The sequence below is a fragment of the Narcine bancroftii genome, chromosome 10, assembly GCF_036971445.1.
Source record: "Narcine bancroftii isolate sNarBan1 chromosome 10, sNarBan1.hap1, whole genome shotgun sequence".
NCBI lineage: Eukaryota > Metazoa > Chordata > Chondrichthyes > Torpediniformes > Narcinidae > Narcine > Narcine bancroftii.
The window spans coordinates 57,800,138-57,820,246 of NC_091478.1; the positions used below are offsets into that span (position 1 = coordinate 57,800,138).

The 20,109-nt window shown below is 48.3% G+C and overlaps 1 protein-coding gene across 9 annotated transcripts in view; it reads right to left on the reverse strand.

Moving 5' to 3' along the window:
- Nucleotides 1-4,991: 4,991 nt before the first annotated feature.
- Nucleotides 4,992-20,109, reverse strand: part of mtss1lb (MTSS I-BAR domain containing 2b) — a 229,804-nt gene continuing 214,686 nt past the window's right edge. For 7 of the 9 annotated variants that reach the window (XM_069900991.1, XM_069900987.1, XM_069900989.1 and 4 more), the window contains 3 exons: nt 18,789-18,965; nt 16,042-16,207; nt 4,992-13,601 (listed from right to left, as the gene is read on the reverse strand). In XM_069900991.1, coding sequence (XP_069757092.1) covers nt 12,859-13,601; nt 16,042-16,207; nt 18,789-18,965 — 1,086 coding nt within the window. In that variant the 3' untranslated portion in view covers nt 4,992-12,858. The remainder of the gene's footprint in view (nt 13,602-16,041; nt 16,208-18,788; nt 18,966-20,109) is intronic. The other 2 variants (XM_069900994.1, XM_069900993.1) reach the window with 1 other exon arrangement.

Sequence of the window (20,109 nt, forward strand, 5' to 3'; positions counted from 1 at the left end):
GGGAATGGGCATGGAAGTGTTTCCTCCCCATGCCTCCCATCTCTCTGCTGCTCCCCCACCCCCCACCTCCTGCTGACTCGTTCTGTGGGCGTTTCGAAGTTCTTGCAAACCGCTGGGTGACCCACCTAAAACAGCACCTCCGCTTTCCCGAGAAATACTCGTGAAAAGGGCTCAGCTTTAAAAACGGCTTGTTTCATGTAGCAGAGCTGAGAACCAGTAAGCCTTTGGGTTTAAAACTAATAAATATGAGGCAGAGATTAATCAGGGGTGAACCTAAGCCAATCCAGGACATCTCTCTGTGACCCGCCATTTTGGATCAGTCAAACCAATTTTAACCTTATTCCCAGTAATCTTAATCTTTTGTCCTCCTTCTTCCAAAAACATGGCTTTCCCTCCAGCACCATCAACTCAGCCCTCACCCACATCTCCTCAATTTCCCCCTCATCTGCCCAGGCCCCCAGACAGGATTCCCCTTGTCCTCAGCTACCACACCTCCAGCCTCCACATCCAATAAATTATCCTCCTTAATTTCTACCACCTACAAGGTGATCCCACCACCAGTCACGTCTTCCAAGCACCTCCCATCTCCGCTCTCTGTGGGGACCACTCTCTCCGTGATTCCCTTATATACTCATCTTTTCCCAATCATCACCCCCTTGAACACCTTGGAGATGCCACACCTCCTCCATTCACCACCACTTGGGGCCCTAAATAATCCTTTAAAGTGAAGCAACACTTCACTTGTGCATCTGTGTGAGTGATTTACTGCATGTGGTTCTCCCGTTGTGGCCTTCTCAACATCAGAGAGACTGGACGCAGACTTGGAGATCACTTCATTGAAAGGGATTTTCCAGTGGCCAACCACACCAATTCTGCACCCTGCTCCCATCTCTCCATGGCCTTATGTACTATCCACCCTAGACCAGCCGTAAGTTGGAGGAGCTACACAAGTTTCCGTCTGGGCACTCTCCAACCGGATGGCATTAACATCAACTTCTCCATTCTCCCTCCTTCCCATTCCCTCTATCTTCTTTCCTCCAGCTCTCCACACTCTTCCCTCTCCATTCATAGAACCACCCCCACCCCTCTCCATGCTTGCTGGTGTGCCCTCCCTCCCTGTGCCTGTGGACTGTGCTCCTCCCCCTGCCCACCCCCCCCCCACCATTTTGTTCTGACACCTGCCCACATTTTGTCATCCCGCAAGCATAATGTACTTGTACCTTTATTTTTACTACATAAAGGATGCTGTTTGACCTACTGAGTTTCTCCAGCACTGGTTTTCACTTCAACCATGGTGTCTGCAGACTTTCATGTTTAACTTCTAGGTTCCTTTTGAGCTCATTTTGCATTTCTGTAGAACCGAGATACCTCCTCAACAGTCCCAATACTGATACTAAGGCATGCATCAGAGATATAAAGATGTAGGTGGGAACATGAGCAGAGAATCGGCCAGGAGCATCAGAGGCACAGCAAAGTTTGGGGAGGGGTTTATAAGCTCAACCCTTAGTTCTTAATGGGCATTGGCAGATCTTCAAATGCCAAATGTGGACTGGCTCTGAACTCAGGATGCTGGAGCTATCTTCCATTTCTCCACTGAAGCTCTGCACTCTCTGCCATGATTTTACTGATGATTCCACCAGCAGGACTGGTCGCAAAATGGACTTTGTCATGGTACCTTGGTTAAGGTGGTGATGGTCTCAGACTTGATTGCATCCCACTCAAAAGGTCCACCTAGTGTGAAGAACGTTCCCCTTTTCACATGAAGGTGCTGGTAGATGCTTGCAATCTGCTTCTGTAAAGGCCTTGGCCAGTATCTCAAGGCAATGGCCATTCTGCCTCTGAGGAGCAGACCGACCATGGTACGGCATGGTCAATGTGATGCTGTTACAGAGCCAGCTGCCCGGGTTCAAATGCGGTGCTGTCTGTAAGGAGTTCCTACAGCACATTCTCGCCATGACCTGTGTGAGTTTTCTCCAGGTACTCCAAAAATGTAGAATTGGTAAGGTGTTACTGGGTTTTAATGGCTGGCAGGGCCTTCAAAGATGCTGTATAGTGTCAGTAAACAGGACTTCTTGTTGACGTTTATCTGAGTAGTCTCCCTATTAGCTGAAACACACACATACACACCCACCCACACATATCCCCCTACAAACCAACACACACCCACACATAGCTTCCTACAAACCAACACACACACCCACATACACCCCCCCCACACACACACCCACATACACCCCCCCACACACACACCCACATACACCCCCCCCACACACACACCCACATACACCCCCCCACACACACACCCACATACACCCCCCACACACACCCACATACACCCCCCACACACACACACCCACATACATCCCCACACCCAAGCCCCCTACAAACCAACACACACCCTCACATGGACACACCCACACCCCTACCTCAGCTTCATTACCCCATTGGAAATGCTTCTTCTGAATTTAAAACAGATCCATCTGGTATTATTTTTTTCCCTCTGGCACCCATCTATTGTCTGCTCATAGCCTTTGCCCAATGGCAAAACCCCAACATGAACCATAACCTGAATCCAAATCCCATCAACACTCCCCAGCTAATCTCCTTCTCCCCCAAAGAGAAGCACACCTCTCTGAACACTGGCTATAATTCAGATGAGTGGTGCCAAAAGTGTGTAGGCTAGCAGGCTTTTACCATTGAGGTTGGGTGAGACAAGAACTAGAGGGGTTAGGGGGAGGGAGGTGAAATATTTAAGTTTAAGGGGGAGCTTCTTCACTCAGAGAATGGTGGGAGTGCGGAAGGTGGTGAATGTGAGTTGGATTTCAACACAAGAAATGTGGATAGGTACATGGCTATAAGGGATATGAATTCCTGGGCATCAATGTCTCGGAGGAACTGTCCTGGAGCCTCCATGTCGATGCAATCATGAAGAAGGCCCGCCAGCAGCTATATTTTGTGAGTTAGTCGAGGAGATTTGGTAGGTCACCCAAGACTCTCAAAAACATCTACAGGTGGACTGTGGAGAGCATCCTGGCTGGTTGCATCACTGCCTGGTACAGAGCTACCAATGCTCAGGACAAGAGAAAAATCAGAGGGTTGTTAACTCGGCTTGGGACATCACAGGCACCAGACTTCACTCCATCGAGGACATCTACAAGAGGCGGTGAATTAAAAAAGCAGCCTCTATCTTCAAGGACCCCCACCATCTAGGCCAGGCCCTCTTCACTCTGCCACCATACAGAAGGAGCCTAAATTCGAGCGCTCAGTGGCACAAGGGCAGCTTCTTCCCCGCTGCCATCAGTTTCCCAAATGATCAATGAACAAAAGACGCTGCCTCACTTAGACATTTTGTGCATATTTTTATTTATTTTTGTAAGGTGGTTTATGTAAATGTTTGTACTGTGCAATGTTTGAAGCTGCTGCAAAGCAATGAATTTTGTGACTTATTCATGACTGTAAATTCTGATTCTAAAGAGTAATTGTTTGGTTGAATAATAGTTTGGCACAGACTAAATTGGCCAAAGGGCCTGCCTCTGTGGTTCTAAATCAGAATATCAATCTGAACAAAATTTTCCCAGGAATTACCAAGCACACTTACCCCTCTAGCAACATCTTTTGAACATGCTGATATTTTGCATTAACTCTCCAGTGTAATTCTCCACTCTGTGACAACTGGGATTGGCCAATGGGAAGCAGGCTTGGCATTGGAGGCAAACAGCCGGAGAAGAACAAAGAGGGGGAAATCTGCAGACTAACACTTGGACGTTAATCCTGCTCCGTGCCTTTTGAACCCTCCTTGTGCTTATGGATGAAGAAAGATTTAGATGTCCATTTTGTCAGTCTTCTTTGCCTTGGGTGGAGAATAGCTTCATGTCACCAACTACTGGCAGGAAATGGAACTGCCCCAACAACTTCTCTGCCTTGACTGGCCTCACACAATTATTTGCAAGCACAGAACCCAATCCAGCAAATACATTTCTGGCTGACCCAGTCACTAGCAAGGCAGCAGGCCAAAATAAAATTGTAAATCAGCAATGGAGTCAACAATCCCAGAATCTTGCACAATGACTCAAAATTTGGCAACGAACATCAAGGCCTGCCTTTAAATTATCACTGGCACAGTTTAATGGAATAAGTCCCATTTGATTAAATGACAATGTTTCTTTCTCCTGTCCTTTCCCATTTAATTTAGTTTAATGTACAGCATGGTAACAGGCCAAGTGCGTGCTGCCCAATTTACATCCCATTAACCTACATGCCCCAGTACGTTTAGAATGGTGGGAGGAAACCGGATCCCCCGGAAAAACCCACACAGACACGGGAGATCGTACAAACTCTTGATACACACCGCGGGATTTGAAACCTGGTCCCGATCATCCCAGCTGTGCCGCACATCTCCCATAATAACCAGTGTGTGGCCTGGCCTGCTACTTCTCACCTGAATACCACCCAGCACCCCTCTATCAATCTCCTCCACCCCCCTCCCCTCACCCCAACCCAAGCCCACTCAGGAGGTTGAGTTCACTCACACAAAGCAGAAAGAACTGAAACGAAAAAAGAACTGTTCTACAGGCAGACACGATTTTATGGGAATCATTTTGGAAAACTTCATAACACAACATAGACAGTTTATCTGCTCTACACTCAGTGCATGGAGTGTCCTGCCTTCTAGACACTTGCTTCACCAAGTGGGAATTTATCACCATCTTCCAAACTGCAAGTGGCCCTGGTGCAATGAACATGAACAGCTTCATAATGGAGCTAGTTCCCAGGCATCCATCACCAACGTTGCCCCCTCCCCTGCACAATCACCCCAAATTCTGCCCCCTCCCCTGCCCATCCACCCCAAATTCTGCCCCCTCCCCTGACCATCCACCCCAAATCCTGCCCACCTACCTCACCACCCAAGTCCTTCGCCCTCCTTTGCCCACCTCTCCACAGATGGGCCACATTCCCTTCAGCTGCAGCTCATTTCAAACTAACACTGGCAGTGAATTTGCATCTGGACATATTTATTAAATTATTGCACAACTGTGACAATATAAAATGTAGCTTGAAGTGATCTGAAGCCACGAGGCAGAGTCCAGTACCACACGCAACTCTGCACCACCTCAGCAACCCATATGGCAAGGTGCACCCACACCCAGGTACAGCAGAAATGTCTGCCTCCACGCACGCTTCTCACTCTTCCGCGCAATCGTTTGCCCCTCCCTGGATGATAAATGATCATCAGTAAATCTGGAGCTGGTCCCTTGAATAGATTGAAACCTGGAGTGAGCTCCTGCATTAAATCGGGGTCCACTGCAGCCATAGTGTTACTTGGTCAGGGATCACCCGTTCAACCGCATCAGGAGGTGGGGGGGGGGTGTGGGTTTGTGTGGGAGAGCAAGAGGTCCACTCCTGCCCATACAACGGCAGGGAACCCAGGACTGGCTGTGGCATCGACTCTGGTTTTAATCGCTCACCAGCAAAAGGTAAGCGGCTGGAGGAACTGAGCAGACCAGACAGTGTCCGTGGGGTCAGAGGGATGGTTGACTGATGTGGGGATCTCCACCATCCCTCGGCCGCCACAGATGTCACCTCAGCTCATTTATTTTACCCTTGCTCCACAGTCCACCGTTGGCAGAAGCCCGTGTCTCCGGTTCACTGCCGACACCAGGACTGGATCTGGCATTTAGCTGGTTGGGACTCACCCCCATCCATCCCCACCCAGCAGATGAGGAAACAAGACAACTGCACAAAAATAATGACAGGTCTTTCCAGGCAGATGTCAAAATGTTCAAGTTGTAGATTTAAAAAAAACCCTAAAAAGCAATTAAAATCACAATTTGTATTCATTTTCTGGAAACTTCTATAATATTAAAAACCTTATTCCCTGTAAGTGATAAAGGATTATACAATGACTAATGAATCTTCTCACACACATTATTTCACAAATATCTAGCTAATAAATAGGAACCTCATTTACCATTAAGTAATCATTAAAGGTGATGAAGAATAAAAGCCTCGCTCTCATTGTGCTGCATATCACATGTTCTCCTCCCCCCCACCCACTGCTCAACATAGCAATAGCCAACCCACACCTCACCCTTGCTGTCTACTGCAGCAAACCTCAGCTTTTAGAGAGGTTCTTACGGGTTTTTCCCCATCATCCGGCTCTGTCCGATTCCTTTCTAAAGATCTGAGCACATAATACAGACTGCTATTCTCCAAAAAGTGAAAATACAAGGGGAAGCCAGATGCTGGATTCAGGTCCGGGGGTTGGGATGTTAGGGTAAAGTTTCCCAAGACGTTGGTGAGGCCAAATTTGGATAATTGTGTGCAGTTCTGGTCACCTAACTACAGGAAATATATCAATAAGATTGAAAGAGTGCGGAGAAGATTTACAAGAATGTTGACGGGTCTTCAAGAACTGAGTCACGGGAAAAGATTACATAGGTTAGGACTTTATTCTCTGGAACATTAGAAAATGAGGGGAGATATGATAGATGGGTAGAGATAAATGAATGCAAGCAGGCATTTTTCACTGAGGTTGGGTGACAAGAACTCGAGGACATGAGTTAAGGGTGAAAGGTGAGATGTTCCAAGGGAATGTTAGGGGGAACTTCTTCAAGCATGAGTATGGAAGAGCTGCCAGCTGAAGTAGTGAATGTGGGCTTGATTGCGATTAGCGCAACTCTGTTATAGTGTTAGCAATTGGGGTCGGACTGGGGTTCAAATCCCATGCTGTCTGTAAGTTCGTATGTTCTCCCCATGTCTGCATGGGTTTTCTCTGGGGACTTCAGTTTCCTCCCACCCTTCAAAAACATATGGGGTGTAATTTTGGCGGCACAGACTTATAGGGCCAAATTGGCCTGTTACAGTGCTGTATATCCAATTTTTTTTTAAATTAAAGAAAAATTTGGATAGGTAGATGGATGGGAGGGGATGGAGGACTATGGTCCAGGTGCAGGTTGATAGGATTAGGCTAATGGGATGGGCCAGAGGGCCTGTTTCTGAGCTGTAGTGTTCGATGGTTCTACGCAAATGCTGGAGAAACTCAGTGAGTCAGCCAGCATCTGTGGAGGGGGAGTGGACAGTCAACCTTTCAGGTTGAGACTCTTCACCTGGACTGAAAGGGGGGGGAAATGGATGGTATAAAGGTAAAGGGGAGGGGTGGGGGCATGAGCTGGCAAGTGATTGATGGATCCAGGTGTGCAGAATATTGTTGGCAGATGGCATTAGGTGGGGATGGATGAAGAGGCTGGGAGGTGATAACCTAAGGCAACAAAGGACTGTACTGGAAAAATAAAGCTTTCTTGGACCTATCTGACTATGCTGTGATTCAAAAGTGCTGGCAGTCTTGCATTGCCAGAACAAATTACCAGGGCATCTTGCCCATTGGCCTTTGTGGGACATGGGCATGCATTATGCTTTTGTCTTGTAACAATGCAAGACAACCTTTAATTAATACTGCCGATGATCGGGACTGCCAAGCTGGGAAATAGCTTCTTCCTGCGGATGGTGAGATTGATGAATGGGGTCTGTAACCAAGTAAATCATCCCATAATATTTATTTTAAGATATACCTTTATGTACATGTGATTATTATGTGCTGTGTATTGTGTGTGCACTGTGGTCTGGAGAAACACATTGTTTTGTCGAGGTGTATATGTAGTCAGATGGTCATAAACTTGAACTTGATAATTTCTTACCCGTGGAATTTTATTTGAGTCACCGAAGCAATTATGGCCCATGATACCACATGAAACATTTTTCTTGACAAAGGGGTCCCATTCATTTACTTTGTGTGGATGCTGTGTGACTGACCGAGTTTCTCCAGCATTGCATTGCACTTGACCCCAGTATCTAGACTTCCTTAGTTTAACCCCTTATGGCCAATAATACCTCTGTTCCAAATGGAATCCTGGAGCTGACGGAATTCTATATTAAGCTGAAAGTTTTGGGGGGGTGGGTGGGGGTGGAAGGAAAAATCAGTCACTGCCTCAAAGATGGATACAAGTAGGAGGGTGGAGGAGATGAGGTAATGGGGAGAGGGCTAAGAAGGGGAGTTCTCTGATAGGAGAAAGAAGGAGGTGGGGAACTGGAGGAATAGAGACAGAGGGATGGGAGAAAGAGAGAGTCCGGAGGAAGGGAGTTGCTGGAAATTGAAGAGGTTGAAATGGAAGCCATCTGGTTGGAGAGTGCCGAGATGGGATGTAATCATTTCAAATGAGGGAATTAAGCAGAGCAAAGCTTAGTCATCTGCTACCCCTCGACTCTACCAATCAACTAGTTTATCTGGATCTTGGAGTTAATTGAGCAATATGGGCAATAAGCCAGCGAAACCAGCCAAAATCCCAAATGAGCTCTCTATATCCAAATGAAAAGGCATTAAGCATTAATGGATAAGACCAACAATTGAATTAGCCAACCAATGTGGTTTAATGAAGGAAAACCTGTCACATTGACCACTGCCAGTGGGCTGATATCACCTCCAACCGTGCATCTTGGCGCCTCACAGTTCGGCGGACAGAAACCTCCTTTGAAGAAGACCGCAGAGTCAGTTGACATGTCAGTTGACATGTAAATCCAAATTCACATGTTCTGAAGTGCCCAAGGGGAGTACTTCATTGCACTGACAACCATAACTAAGGAATGTAGTTCTAATCCAGCAGCGTGACCATCAGAGGGATTACTGTCACCTTTCCAACCTCTGACTGCTGGTGGGGCTGCCTTTCAATCACCATACAGCTCCAGGTATCTGTGAGAGCAATGGGCTAAGGATGGGAATAGGGAGGATGAAGAGCACAAAGTTTACCTGTGCTGATCTAGGTAACTCCAACAGTCTCTTAGGCCGTCAGGAGAATCCGATTATGAGCACAAGACTAAGGAAAATCTTCAGAGGGCAGGGTCTCCTGACCATGGTGGTCAAGGAGAAACTAGAAGTCTGGATTGAAGAGTAGTCGCTGAAAAACAGAAAATGCTGTGAGACACAGAGTGAATGTTCCAAGGTGGTAAACGAGAAAGTCTGCAGATGGTGGGATGTCGAGTGCAGTGCATAAATGCGCTGGAGAAACTCAGCAGGTCACGCAGCATCCAGAGGAAGTAAAAAGCCTGAGCTCCTCATCAGGAACCTGGAAAATCAGGCAGGTGCCTGAATGAAAAGGCGGGGGCGGGGGGGAGAGAAAAGAGTAATAGGTGGATACAGGAGAAAAGAGGTAATAGGTGGATACGAGAGGGAGGGTAGAGGAGAAAGAAGATGAGGTGATGGGGAGAGGACTAAGAAGGGGAGCTCTCTGATAGGAGAAGGAAGGAGGTAGGGAACTGGAGGAATAGAGAAAGAGAGCCCAGAGGAAGGGGGTTGTTGGAAATGGATGCCGTCTGGTTGGAGGGTGCTGAGCTGGGATGTAAGGTGTTTTTTCTCCAGTGGCCTCGACTAAGTGAATGGGAATGCATCAGGTCTTTATCCCTGCTGAAATGTTCTCAGTATCTTTAACTTTTCAATCAGATTTCCATTCACTGATCAAGGTCTGATGCACAAATAATGCACATTTTCCAAATGGCGCGACCCCTTGTTTTATTCCAGAACCATCAAACTAAGCACGCGCTGTTTACTGCCCAGAAATGTTCAAGACAAGGACGTCAGCTGTAGTTGAACCCTTCTCAACCTGTGTACACGTCACCCCCACAGAGACTCTCCTCTCTTCCATTTAGCAATGAGGGTTATGGTCCAGGTGCAGGTCGATGGGTCTAGGCTGAATAATAGATCAGCACAGATGGGATGGGCCAAAGGGCCTGTTTCTGAGCTGTCGTGTTCGACGGTTCTATGCAAATACTGGAGGAACTCAGTGGGTCAGCCAGCATCTCTGGAGGAGAAGGAACAGTCATTGTTGGAAATGGGGCCAAAAGGTAGATACATGATTCGATTAATGTGGAATTTGGATCTATGGAATAAGATTGAGGACTCGATCCTTCTAGATGGGAGGGAGGGAGTGTGTGGGTGTGTGTGCAGTGTGTGGGTGTGTGTGAGAGTGGGCGGAATGTGTGTGCGCTTTTGGGTGTGTGCACATGTGTGTATGCGCGTGTGTATGCGCATGTGGACGTGTGTGTATGGGTGTGTGGGTATGTGGGGACATGTGTGTATGCATGTATGTGTGTGATTGTGTGCGTGTGTGCGTTTGGGGGTTTGTGTGTGTGAGAGCGAGAGAAAACTGAGCAACATAATCACCATGAACACATTGTCTGACTCTGCCCTGCCTCAGCCCAGCTGGCATCTCCTTCTCTTGTGCAAGACAACCACACCACTGAAAACTGACCAAAGCCTTTATTAGCCTTCCTGATTCCAACCAACCCCCCTCTTGCAAACAGAAACGAATCCAAAACTGCTGGCGTTCTAACTCGCACCTAGATCCCACGTGCCCACCTCCCCCTCCCCCCCCTCCCCTCCCATTGCACCTCTGGCCACCAAAGCCCTAAACTCTGGAATTCCACTCCCCAAACCCTTCCTTCTTTCCGCTGCTTCTGAACACCTGCCTCTCTGACTAAAGGTTTAATTGTCCACACTGAATTAATCATGCTTTTCTTTGCTTGCTGAAACTCATGGATAGAGGGCTGAAGAAGGCAAATTGCATGCTTGCCTTCGCAGTTTAGGCATACAACACAAGAGTTGTTCTGAAGCAACTTTACAAAGCGTTAATTAGCTTACACTTGGGTGTTGTTTGGAATTACGGTCAACATGCAGGATGTGATTGTGGAGGAAATAGTTCGGAGAACATTGCCTGGATTTGGAGGGCTTTTGTTATGGGGAGAGATTGGAAAGACAGGGCTTACCTTTCCTTGGAGCGAAGCGGTAACCTGATAACTATATAGATTAAGAGAGGCATAGACTGGTACGATATCAAGATATTTTTTTCCCATGGTGTGGGTGTCACAAATAAGGAGGGTAGAATGTTAAGGTGTGGGATGGGAGTTTTAAACAAGGGAAAGTTTCTTTTCACACAGTGGAACACATTTCCAGAGGAGATGGTGGAAACAGCTTTAATTACTACATTTAAGCAATAGTAAAAGAGGAAAGGCATAAAAGGATATGGATCTTTTCTTGGCAAATGGGGTTGGCATGAATGGGCAAAAAGGCTAGCACGGGTATGGTGGGCTGAAGAGCCTGCTTCTGCGCTATACATCTCAACAACTGGATGAACTCACCCTGGGTCATGTGCATGCATGAAAGAAGCTGAACACATAGAGAGATCACTTTTGGGGGGGGGGGGAGGAGTGGATCTTGAGCAGGCAAGGGGAAGGAGTAGTATCCTGGGATGAAGAGTCATTCATGCAGGAGGTGGCTCACTCCAGTTCCCCTGAGGCTGGTGTCAACAATCTCCCAGGCAGGCTTGCAAGAATACTCTTCACCCATCTCCCCAAAAACCAGGAAAATAAAATCACATGATCTGAAAGGAGCAATCACCCACTTTCAGTCCTTCAGAGAAATGTTATCAGGTTCCTGGGTGAATAAAATAGCAAACTAAATGTATTTGAGACTCAAAATAGGTGTCAGGAAAACAGGGAATTTAGGGTGATGGGGAACAGGTAGCTAGGTGAGGCTGAGTCCACAGGCAGATCAGCCATTGAATGGAGTAAGAGGCTCAACAGGCCGAATGGCCTCTTCCTGTCCCTGTTTCTTCTGTTCTTATGAACTGCAAGATCCACCTCCTAATACAGATTTGCAAACTGGCACACTGTCTGACCAGTCCCAAACTGAAAAGAACTCAATAAATTCTTTGGAAAGAAAATATTTCATCAGTCTGCAAGTGTCCAATCAAATCTACTGTAGGAAAAAAACAAAATTTGTTTGCACCATTCACTGTGATTTTATCTGCCAAGATCGGATTATTGCATGTTCAGAAATCCCATTCCAAAATTGGGGCTGCACAGTTAGCATTGTGGTTGCAACGCCTTTAACCGAAATGTACCGGGGATGTAGGTTAATTGGGTTCAATTGAGCAGCATGGGCTAATGGGCCGAAATGGCCTGTTACTGTGCTGTATGTATAAAATTTAAATAAGGATTAAAGAGAGGAAAATGCTGGGACTGAACAAGTGTCCCCAACTGGACAGCAAACTTCCAGCTTCAAGTGGATGCACCTTGATGAAGGGCTCAAGCCCAAAATGCTGGTTATGCACCTTTATCTTTGCCATATAAAGTACACTGTTTGATTTACTGAGTTTCTCCAGCATTGTGTTTTTACTTCAGGGTGGGGACCACACTGATAATTATTCGCAGATCGCCTTGAAGCAGGCCCGATAAGGTGACAATCACAAAGGGGAGCACGATGTGCCGAAAAGGAAAGTACTTCCACCCTGTGCCTCTTCCTCTGAACCAGCAGAATGTTCTTCCCCTTCCAACCTCCTCACCTCTCCTTGTGGCTCTGTCGGGGAGGGATGGGGACAGGGGACTCTTGTTGGAGGTGCACACTGAGGACTGACGCACATTGAGGATGATTGCAAACCACCACAGTGTTCTGAAGCTACACGCAGCATGTTATAGAACATTTTTGCTTTTTTTTTTGCACAAAATATCGCAAAAGCTGAAAAAAGTCACAGGGTGAGTCGGTTAAATGGCCGATAGTATATCAGTCAAGAACAGAATGTTAGACTCCTTTGAACGAACATAGTAGGACGCATTGAAAATCTGCCTCATCTTAATTTAAAATATTCAGTTCCACCGCAACTTGTTGGTTTAAGGTAGTTCATGGCACTGTATTGGAAACCAGCCTTTTGTAAGTCACAGTTGAGTGCGTTTTGGTTCATTCTTCTCACTGAGTTTATGTTACAGCATGCCCGGCGTTCTGTCCTGTCAGTCTGAGCCAACCTGGCTTTGCTGTCACAAAATCCTGGGTGCGGACCTGTCGTTGGTGATGGTCCTCCTGAGCTTCACCCCACGGCGGATGGCGGTGAGCATATTGTCAGGGGCCTCACTGGGAGGCACCGGGGGCAGCGGGAGGCTGGGGTCGTGGTCAGCAGTGGGCAATACAGAGGGGAAGGGGAACTGTCCCTCGCCCAGGGCATGGGCACTCGCCACCAGCTCGCCAATCTTCTCCACCAGGCTGTGACGGTTAGCGGCCAGCTGCTGCTGCTCCTCACTGGACATGCGGTTGCCCGGGTAGACAGAGATCTCCGGGCCACCCCCTCCTGCTACCCCCCACCCAGCGTTGGGCAGGCTCAGCCGCTTCGGAGACGCCTTGCCGTACTCTGAGGAGTCCTCGCCGAAGAACACACACTCCTCGCTGCCGACGCGCACCACTGATTGGCTGTCTGGCACGGTGGGTGTCTTCACCGGCACGATGGGAGGGCGGATGGGGATGGGGCCGGCACTGGACAGGGCCCGGCGGACCACGGGCTTGGTGGAGGGCGTGCGTCTGATGGTGGCCACACCTGGCGTCACCGAGCCACCTGGCACGCTTGCCGAGGGCAACCCAGCTGTGGAGGCGGGCCGCTTGGTTTGGAACAGTCTCCGGTAGCTCTGCGCGATGTCACTGTTCCGTGGGATGGTCGAGGACCTATCAAACTCACTCTGGTGGTCTCCCTCCATGTCACCATTGACAGAGTAGCAATCGTAATCTGAAACTGAGATCAGGAGCAAAAAGCAAGATTAATCCTTCCATTTGGCTCCAATGGCATTGGAGGAAATACAAAAGTTTTCTTTGGAATGGAATGAATAAAACAGAGACCAGAGATACAGGCTCAAAAGTTGGTCACTTGTCCCTACGAAAGGAATACTCCACAGGCAAGTCTGGACATCTCTCATGTATCACTGAAGCTTTTGGGCAGCTTCAGGTTGACGATGGCTTCACACTCAAGACACATAGACTGCCCAGAGGGAGATAGAGCAAGGAGATGAGCCCTTTGGCCATCAACTGCCCGCACACCATCAAATACCAATTCACACTCAAGGCGTGCAAACGATGGCAAATGATGGAATCTGGGGCCAAACGCAATCTCTTGGGGGATCCCAGCCCGTCGAAAATCATCTGTGGGAGAGCGGTTGATGTTTCGAGTTGCGACTCTTCCTTGAGACTGAGAAAATGCATCTAGAATTACCTTGTCATCTTTATGTAGGCTTCTGCATTACCATCCCCCAGTCTTGATGGAAGGCCTCAGTGAAACATCGCCCATTCTTTGCTGCCCACCTCCTGAGTTCCTCCAGCTTCAGCCCATTTACACTAATCTGACATTAATTACATTTTCTTTCTTCTCACATTCCCATTAACTCCCCCCAGAGCCTATCACTCACTATGCAATAGGGAGCAATTTACAGCAGCGAGCTAACCTCCCAAACTGTACATCCATGGGACGTGGGAGAAAACCAGAGTACTCGAGAAACCCTCGGGATTGCAAGAAGAACGTGCAAACTCCACACAAACAGCACCCGAGGTCAGGATTGAACCCAGGTCCTCTGGCACTGTGAGGCAGCCATCTACCTGCTGTGTGTCAATCAGCCCAATCAATGTTGAACTCTTCCCACTACTCCCTTTGGGCAGAGCGTCTGTACCTCCAGCTTGAAGAATAGTTCCTTTCCTCCAGCTATCAGGCTCTTGAACCTCTCCTTGTTACACTAGAGTGACTGCTCCCACGTCTCAAAAGTCTGTCTGTACTTTGTTTTTTTGCACTAGGATCACTGTGAATATTTATGCATTTATTGTCCCTTTTAAGTTAATTCAAGCAGTTTAGTATTATAGCTTTTATTCACAAATACTTGTTCTACTGAAGCAATTAAGAATGTCAGTGCATATGTGCATTGTATACTGTGTATGACAATAAACTCATGATCATCCCTCACTCAGCACTGAGCCTAGGGTATAGGGTAACTCAAAATCAACAACACAATACTGTGCTCACAAACGTAACACAGCATCACATCGAGGACAGTGTGCTGACCAAAACAAAACTGTTGCTAAACAAAGGACTATACCACTTGGATTCAAGCGATAACATAGCATGGTCACTAAAACTGATGTTCAGCAGTTTATCAGCAGATTTGTGTGATGACTTGAGCAACAGTGAATGGCTGAACACACTGACCAACGACAATACCCTTAGCATGGTCATTGGTGAGACCATTATGTCACGTGCTACCTGCGGTTACAGGTAAATTCATCAAAATCAATTCATCAACCGAAAATGCACCAACTATCAAATTCAGGGATGGCAAAGTGACTGACTTGTAAATTCACCCCATGAAATTTAAATGACTATCAAATTCACCAACCATCAAATTCACTGACAATTGAATGAATGAGAAAATGAATTTTTAAGTGTCCTTTAATAAAGCTTTTACTAGGTGTTGCTTGGTAATTCCTGCAGAATGAGATCCCCTTAGGTCGTAGCTCCCGCAGCTGCCTGTGCTAGTTCTCCCCACCCCCGCACCCGCCCCCCCTCCTTGTGCGCATGGGGGCATTTGCCTCTCCCACTCCCCTCCTCGCGGGGATGCATGCCAGTTTCAGGCTGATTTTATGCTGAGGTCCTGGTCTCTAACAATTTTCCTCCCCCTATTCCCTCCCTCCCCCACCAGTCACCCCAAGAGAGAACACTGCAATCGGTGGGGGCGGGGGAGGGGGATCAGCTTAGGAAATGGAAGGCAAGCCGGAGGAGGAGCAGTAGGAGGGAGGTGTGGTGCGATAAACAGCCTTCCCTCGGTTCAAACCATTGCCGACAGTCCACGTCTGGTCCACCCACTCTGGAGTTGAGAGATCCACGCTCATGAATGAATCTGCTTCCCCCCTCCCTTTCTCCAACCAATCTAAATCCTGTTGGGGGAGAGTGTGGATGAATTTTTCGTCGGTGAATTAAGTGGTTGGTTATTTTTCTTGTCGGTGAATTGATTGTGGGGAATTTACCACACACTGCAGACATGAAACTCCAACTCGTGTGGTAAGCTCAACCCTATCTCCCTCAAGCAGGGACAGGAGGCAGCAACTAGTTCCTGTATCAATGGTCTGGGATGATACTGGTGCTAGAAGGTAAACACACGGAAAGGAAGCACAGAGAGATTGCCTGACAGAGGTACCTTGGGAGGGAATGGTGTCTTCAGAGCAGGAGGGCGTGGTTGTTTGGGTGCTGTAGCCGCTGGAGTACTGCAGAGAGTCGCGGCTGCTCTTCTGGTGTTCCAAGCTCAGGCCACGGGTCAGCACCATGGCCAGGTCGCTGGCTGCTGTGGAGATCTCCTCCCCGTGCTTCCAAAAGAAAAGAGCAACAAAAACCAGTTAGTGGGAATGGCCATTCTCCTTGCATTCTGCGGCCATCTGCAGCCAATTTCTCTCCTTCCCTCTCTCCCGTCCTCTTATCATGTCCAATTCGCACCTTGTGTCTGTTGGCCTGCACTCCTCCCCCATCCCATTCTTCCCTCTTCACCAGCCTTTTAATACAAATGCCTGTCTGCTTTGCTACTCATACCCTGAGGAACAGGCCCAGGCCCAAAACGTAGGTACAGGTACACAATCCTTTATCTGGACATCTAAAATCCGGAAAGCTCCAAAAACTGACATTTTTTTTCCTGGTGCTGTTACACCGGAGAGAGAGAGAGAGAGAGAGAGAGAGAGACACACACGGCTGTGCAACTCAGGTGGTGGGTGGGGGGGGAGGGGAGAGAGACAGCAGTCCGACTTGGGCGGGGGGGGGGGTGCAGGAGAGAGAGAAGGCAGTGCAACTCAGGTGGGCAGGGGGGGAGGGGAGAGAGACGGCAGCGCGATTTGGGCAGGGGGCACGGGGGGGGAGGGGAGAGAGACGGCAGAGCGATTTGGGTGGGGGGAACTGGGGGGAGGGGAGAGAGATGGCAGCGCAATTTGGGCGGGGGGCAGAAGAGAAAGAGAAGGCAGTGCGACTTGGGTGGGCAGGGGAGAGAGATGGCAGCGCAACTCGGGTGGGCGGGGGAGATACAGCAGCGCGACTCAGGCGAGCAGGGGGAGAGGGAAGGCAGTGCAAATCGGATGGGCAAGGGGGACAGAAACACCAGCACAACTGGAAGGGGGTGAATACGGCACCACAATTCGAGTGGGCTTAAATCTGGGGCAGCTGGCTTTTGTTCTGAATTCCGGAAAAAATCTGAAATTCGGAATACACTGTCCCCCAAGGGTTCCAGATAAAGGATTGTGTACCTGTCATACTGTAAAATCACTGTTATCCAGAATTGAAGAAACCGGTAAAAAAAAATGCGGAAAATAATGGGTAAAATTGCAAATGTTTAAACTAGACGACCACCTAATGGATAGTTCACCAATCCACAAAACTCGCAATCTCAAGCAACCAGCAAATTCACTTAGCTGGAATCTACCAATCCTCACAGGTGCAAGATACCAGGGCTTTTACTGTCTATCTTTACCTCCTATGGATGGTGCAAGACTGGCTGAGATCCCCCAGAATTTATGTGATTTTATGGTGATGAACTGCACGAAAACCAACAAGGTCGGGTCAGATACAGCAATGAGCTCTCTGAACCCTTCTCCATTAGCAATGGCGTGAAGCAAGGCTGTGTTCTCGCACCAACCCTCTTTTCAATCTTCTTCAGCATGATATTGAAACAAGCCATGAAAGACCTCAACAATGAAGATGCTGTTTACATCCGGTACCGCACGGATGGCAGTCTCTTCAATCTGAGGCGCCTGAAAGCTCACACCAAGACACAAGAGCAACTTGTCCGTGAACTACTCTTTGCAGACGATGCCGCTTTAGTTGCCCATTCAGAGCCAGTTCTTCAGCGCTTGACGTACTGTTTTGCGGAAACTGCCAAAATGTTTGGCCTGGAAGTCAGCCTGAAGAAAACTGAGGTCCTCCACCGGGCACACAAAACTCAAATCGGTCAACCAGTTTATCTATCTCGGCTGCACCATTTCACCGGATGCAAGGATCGACAACGAGATAGACAACAGACTCGCCAAGGCAAATAGCGCCTTTGGAAGACTACACAAAAGAGTCTGGAAAAACAACCAACTGAAAAACCTCACAAAGATTAGCGTATACAGAGCCGTTGTCATACCCACACTCCTGTTCGGCTCCGAATCATGGGTTCTTTACTGGCATCACCTACGGCTCCTAGAACGCTTCCACTAGCGTTGTCTCCGCTCCATCCTCAACATTCATCGGAGCGACTTCATCTCCAACATCGAAGTCCTCGAAATGGCAGAGGCCGATAGCATCGAATCCACGCTGCTGAAGATCAAACTGCGCTGGGTAGGTCACGTCTCCAGAATGGAGGACCATCGCCTTCCCAAGATTGTGTTATATGGCGAGCTCTCCACTAGCCACCGAGACAGAGGTGCACCAAAAAAGAGGTACAAGGACTGCCTAAAGAAAGCTCTTGGTGCCTGCCACATTGATCATCGCCAGTGGGCTGATATCGCCTCAAACCGTGCATCTTGGCACGTCACAGTTCGGCGGGCAGCAACCTCCTTTGAAGAAGACCACAGAGCCCACCTCACTGTCAAAAGACAAAGGAGGAAAAAACCCAACACCCAACCCCAACCAACCAATTTTTCCCTTGCAACCGCAGCAACCATGTCTGCCTGTCCCGCATCGGACTTGTCAGCCACAAATGAGCCTGCAGCTGACGTGGACATTACCCCTCCATAAATCTTCGTCCGCGAAGCCAAGCCAAAGAAGAAGAAAGAACTGCACCTGTACCGTGATATATTGGATACTGTACTGTGATATATTGCATATTGTATTGTGATATACTGCACCCTGCACTGTGATATACTGAACCCTGTACTGTGATATACCAGACCTTGTACTGTGATATACTGCATATGATACCTGTACCTTAGCAGCCAGTGATGTTGCAGTGACACGGGACCTCTGCGCTTCCTCGATATTTATCCCTGGATAGACCACGGCAGCCGGAACTACCTCTGCTTCCCGGTAACGTTCAGCTGACTCCTTGCGTCTCTGCAGAGTGTTCACTACGGGCTGGTCATAGGGTGCAGGTTTCGACCAGTCCTAGAAAGTTGAGGCAAGCGCCCAGTGAATAGAATCATCTACACGGGGACTGGGAGTTCACTCATAGGGATGAGGAGAATTTCATTTGATGGAGATACCATAGCAAGGCAGCAAATTAAAAGTTAGAGATTCTAGGTTTGGTTAATGCTGGGTGACCAGAAATGAGCCGAATATGGCAACATTTGGCACCCATGGAATTTGCCTGCCATGTCTTCTCCTGTTGCCCATACACTTCCTGCCTACCTATCCTCGACTGTAGAGTGAACTCTTTTCTGCCCATTAAATCACTGCATTGCATCTGGTCTCTTGCAGTCATCTCCTCATTTTGTTCCTGGCACACTGTCTTCATTCTCTCCCCCTTCTCCAACTCTCTGTCTCCATCTTGGGAGACAAACTGTCTGCAGACATCCTCTGTACACCCACCAACTCCCACAGTTGCCTCAGCTACACCACTTCGTACCCCGTCCCTGTAGGAATTCCATTCATTTAAATTCTTCCATCTCTGTCTCATCTGTGATATCCTACCTCTTCAAAAAATAAGGCTTCCCCTCCACTGCCATCAACTCAGCCCTCCCTCGCACATCTGTCCTGGCCCCTTCTACCGCCAGATGCAACAAGGACAGGGTTCCCCTCAACCACCCGACCTCTGCACCACATTCTACCACCGACATTTTACCTTCCACCATTTCTGCCACCTACTACGTGATTCAGCCACGAGACACACCTTTTCCTCTCCGCATTCGGCAGGGGCCACCCTGCCCAGGATTCCTTCATTCACTCATCCTTTCCCACTAATCACCTCCGCCTCCTCCCCCCCCACCCCAGTACCTCACCCTGTGACTGCAAGAAATGCTAAACTTGTTCAGACGCCTCCTCCCTCACCACCATTCGTGGTCCCAGACTCTCCTTTCAAGAGATACAGCAGTTCCCTTGTGAATATGCAGGGCTCTTCTCCATCGGAGAGACTGGGTGCAGGCTGGGAGATTGCTTCGTTGAGCATCTTCGTTCTGTCCTCTGCAACAGTGACAATCCATTATAATTCCACACCCCATTCTTACACCAACATGTCTGTCCATGGATACATGCACTCCCAAACTGCACATTGGAGGATCAAGAGCTAATATCCCATTTGAACCAGACAGCA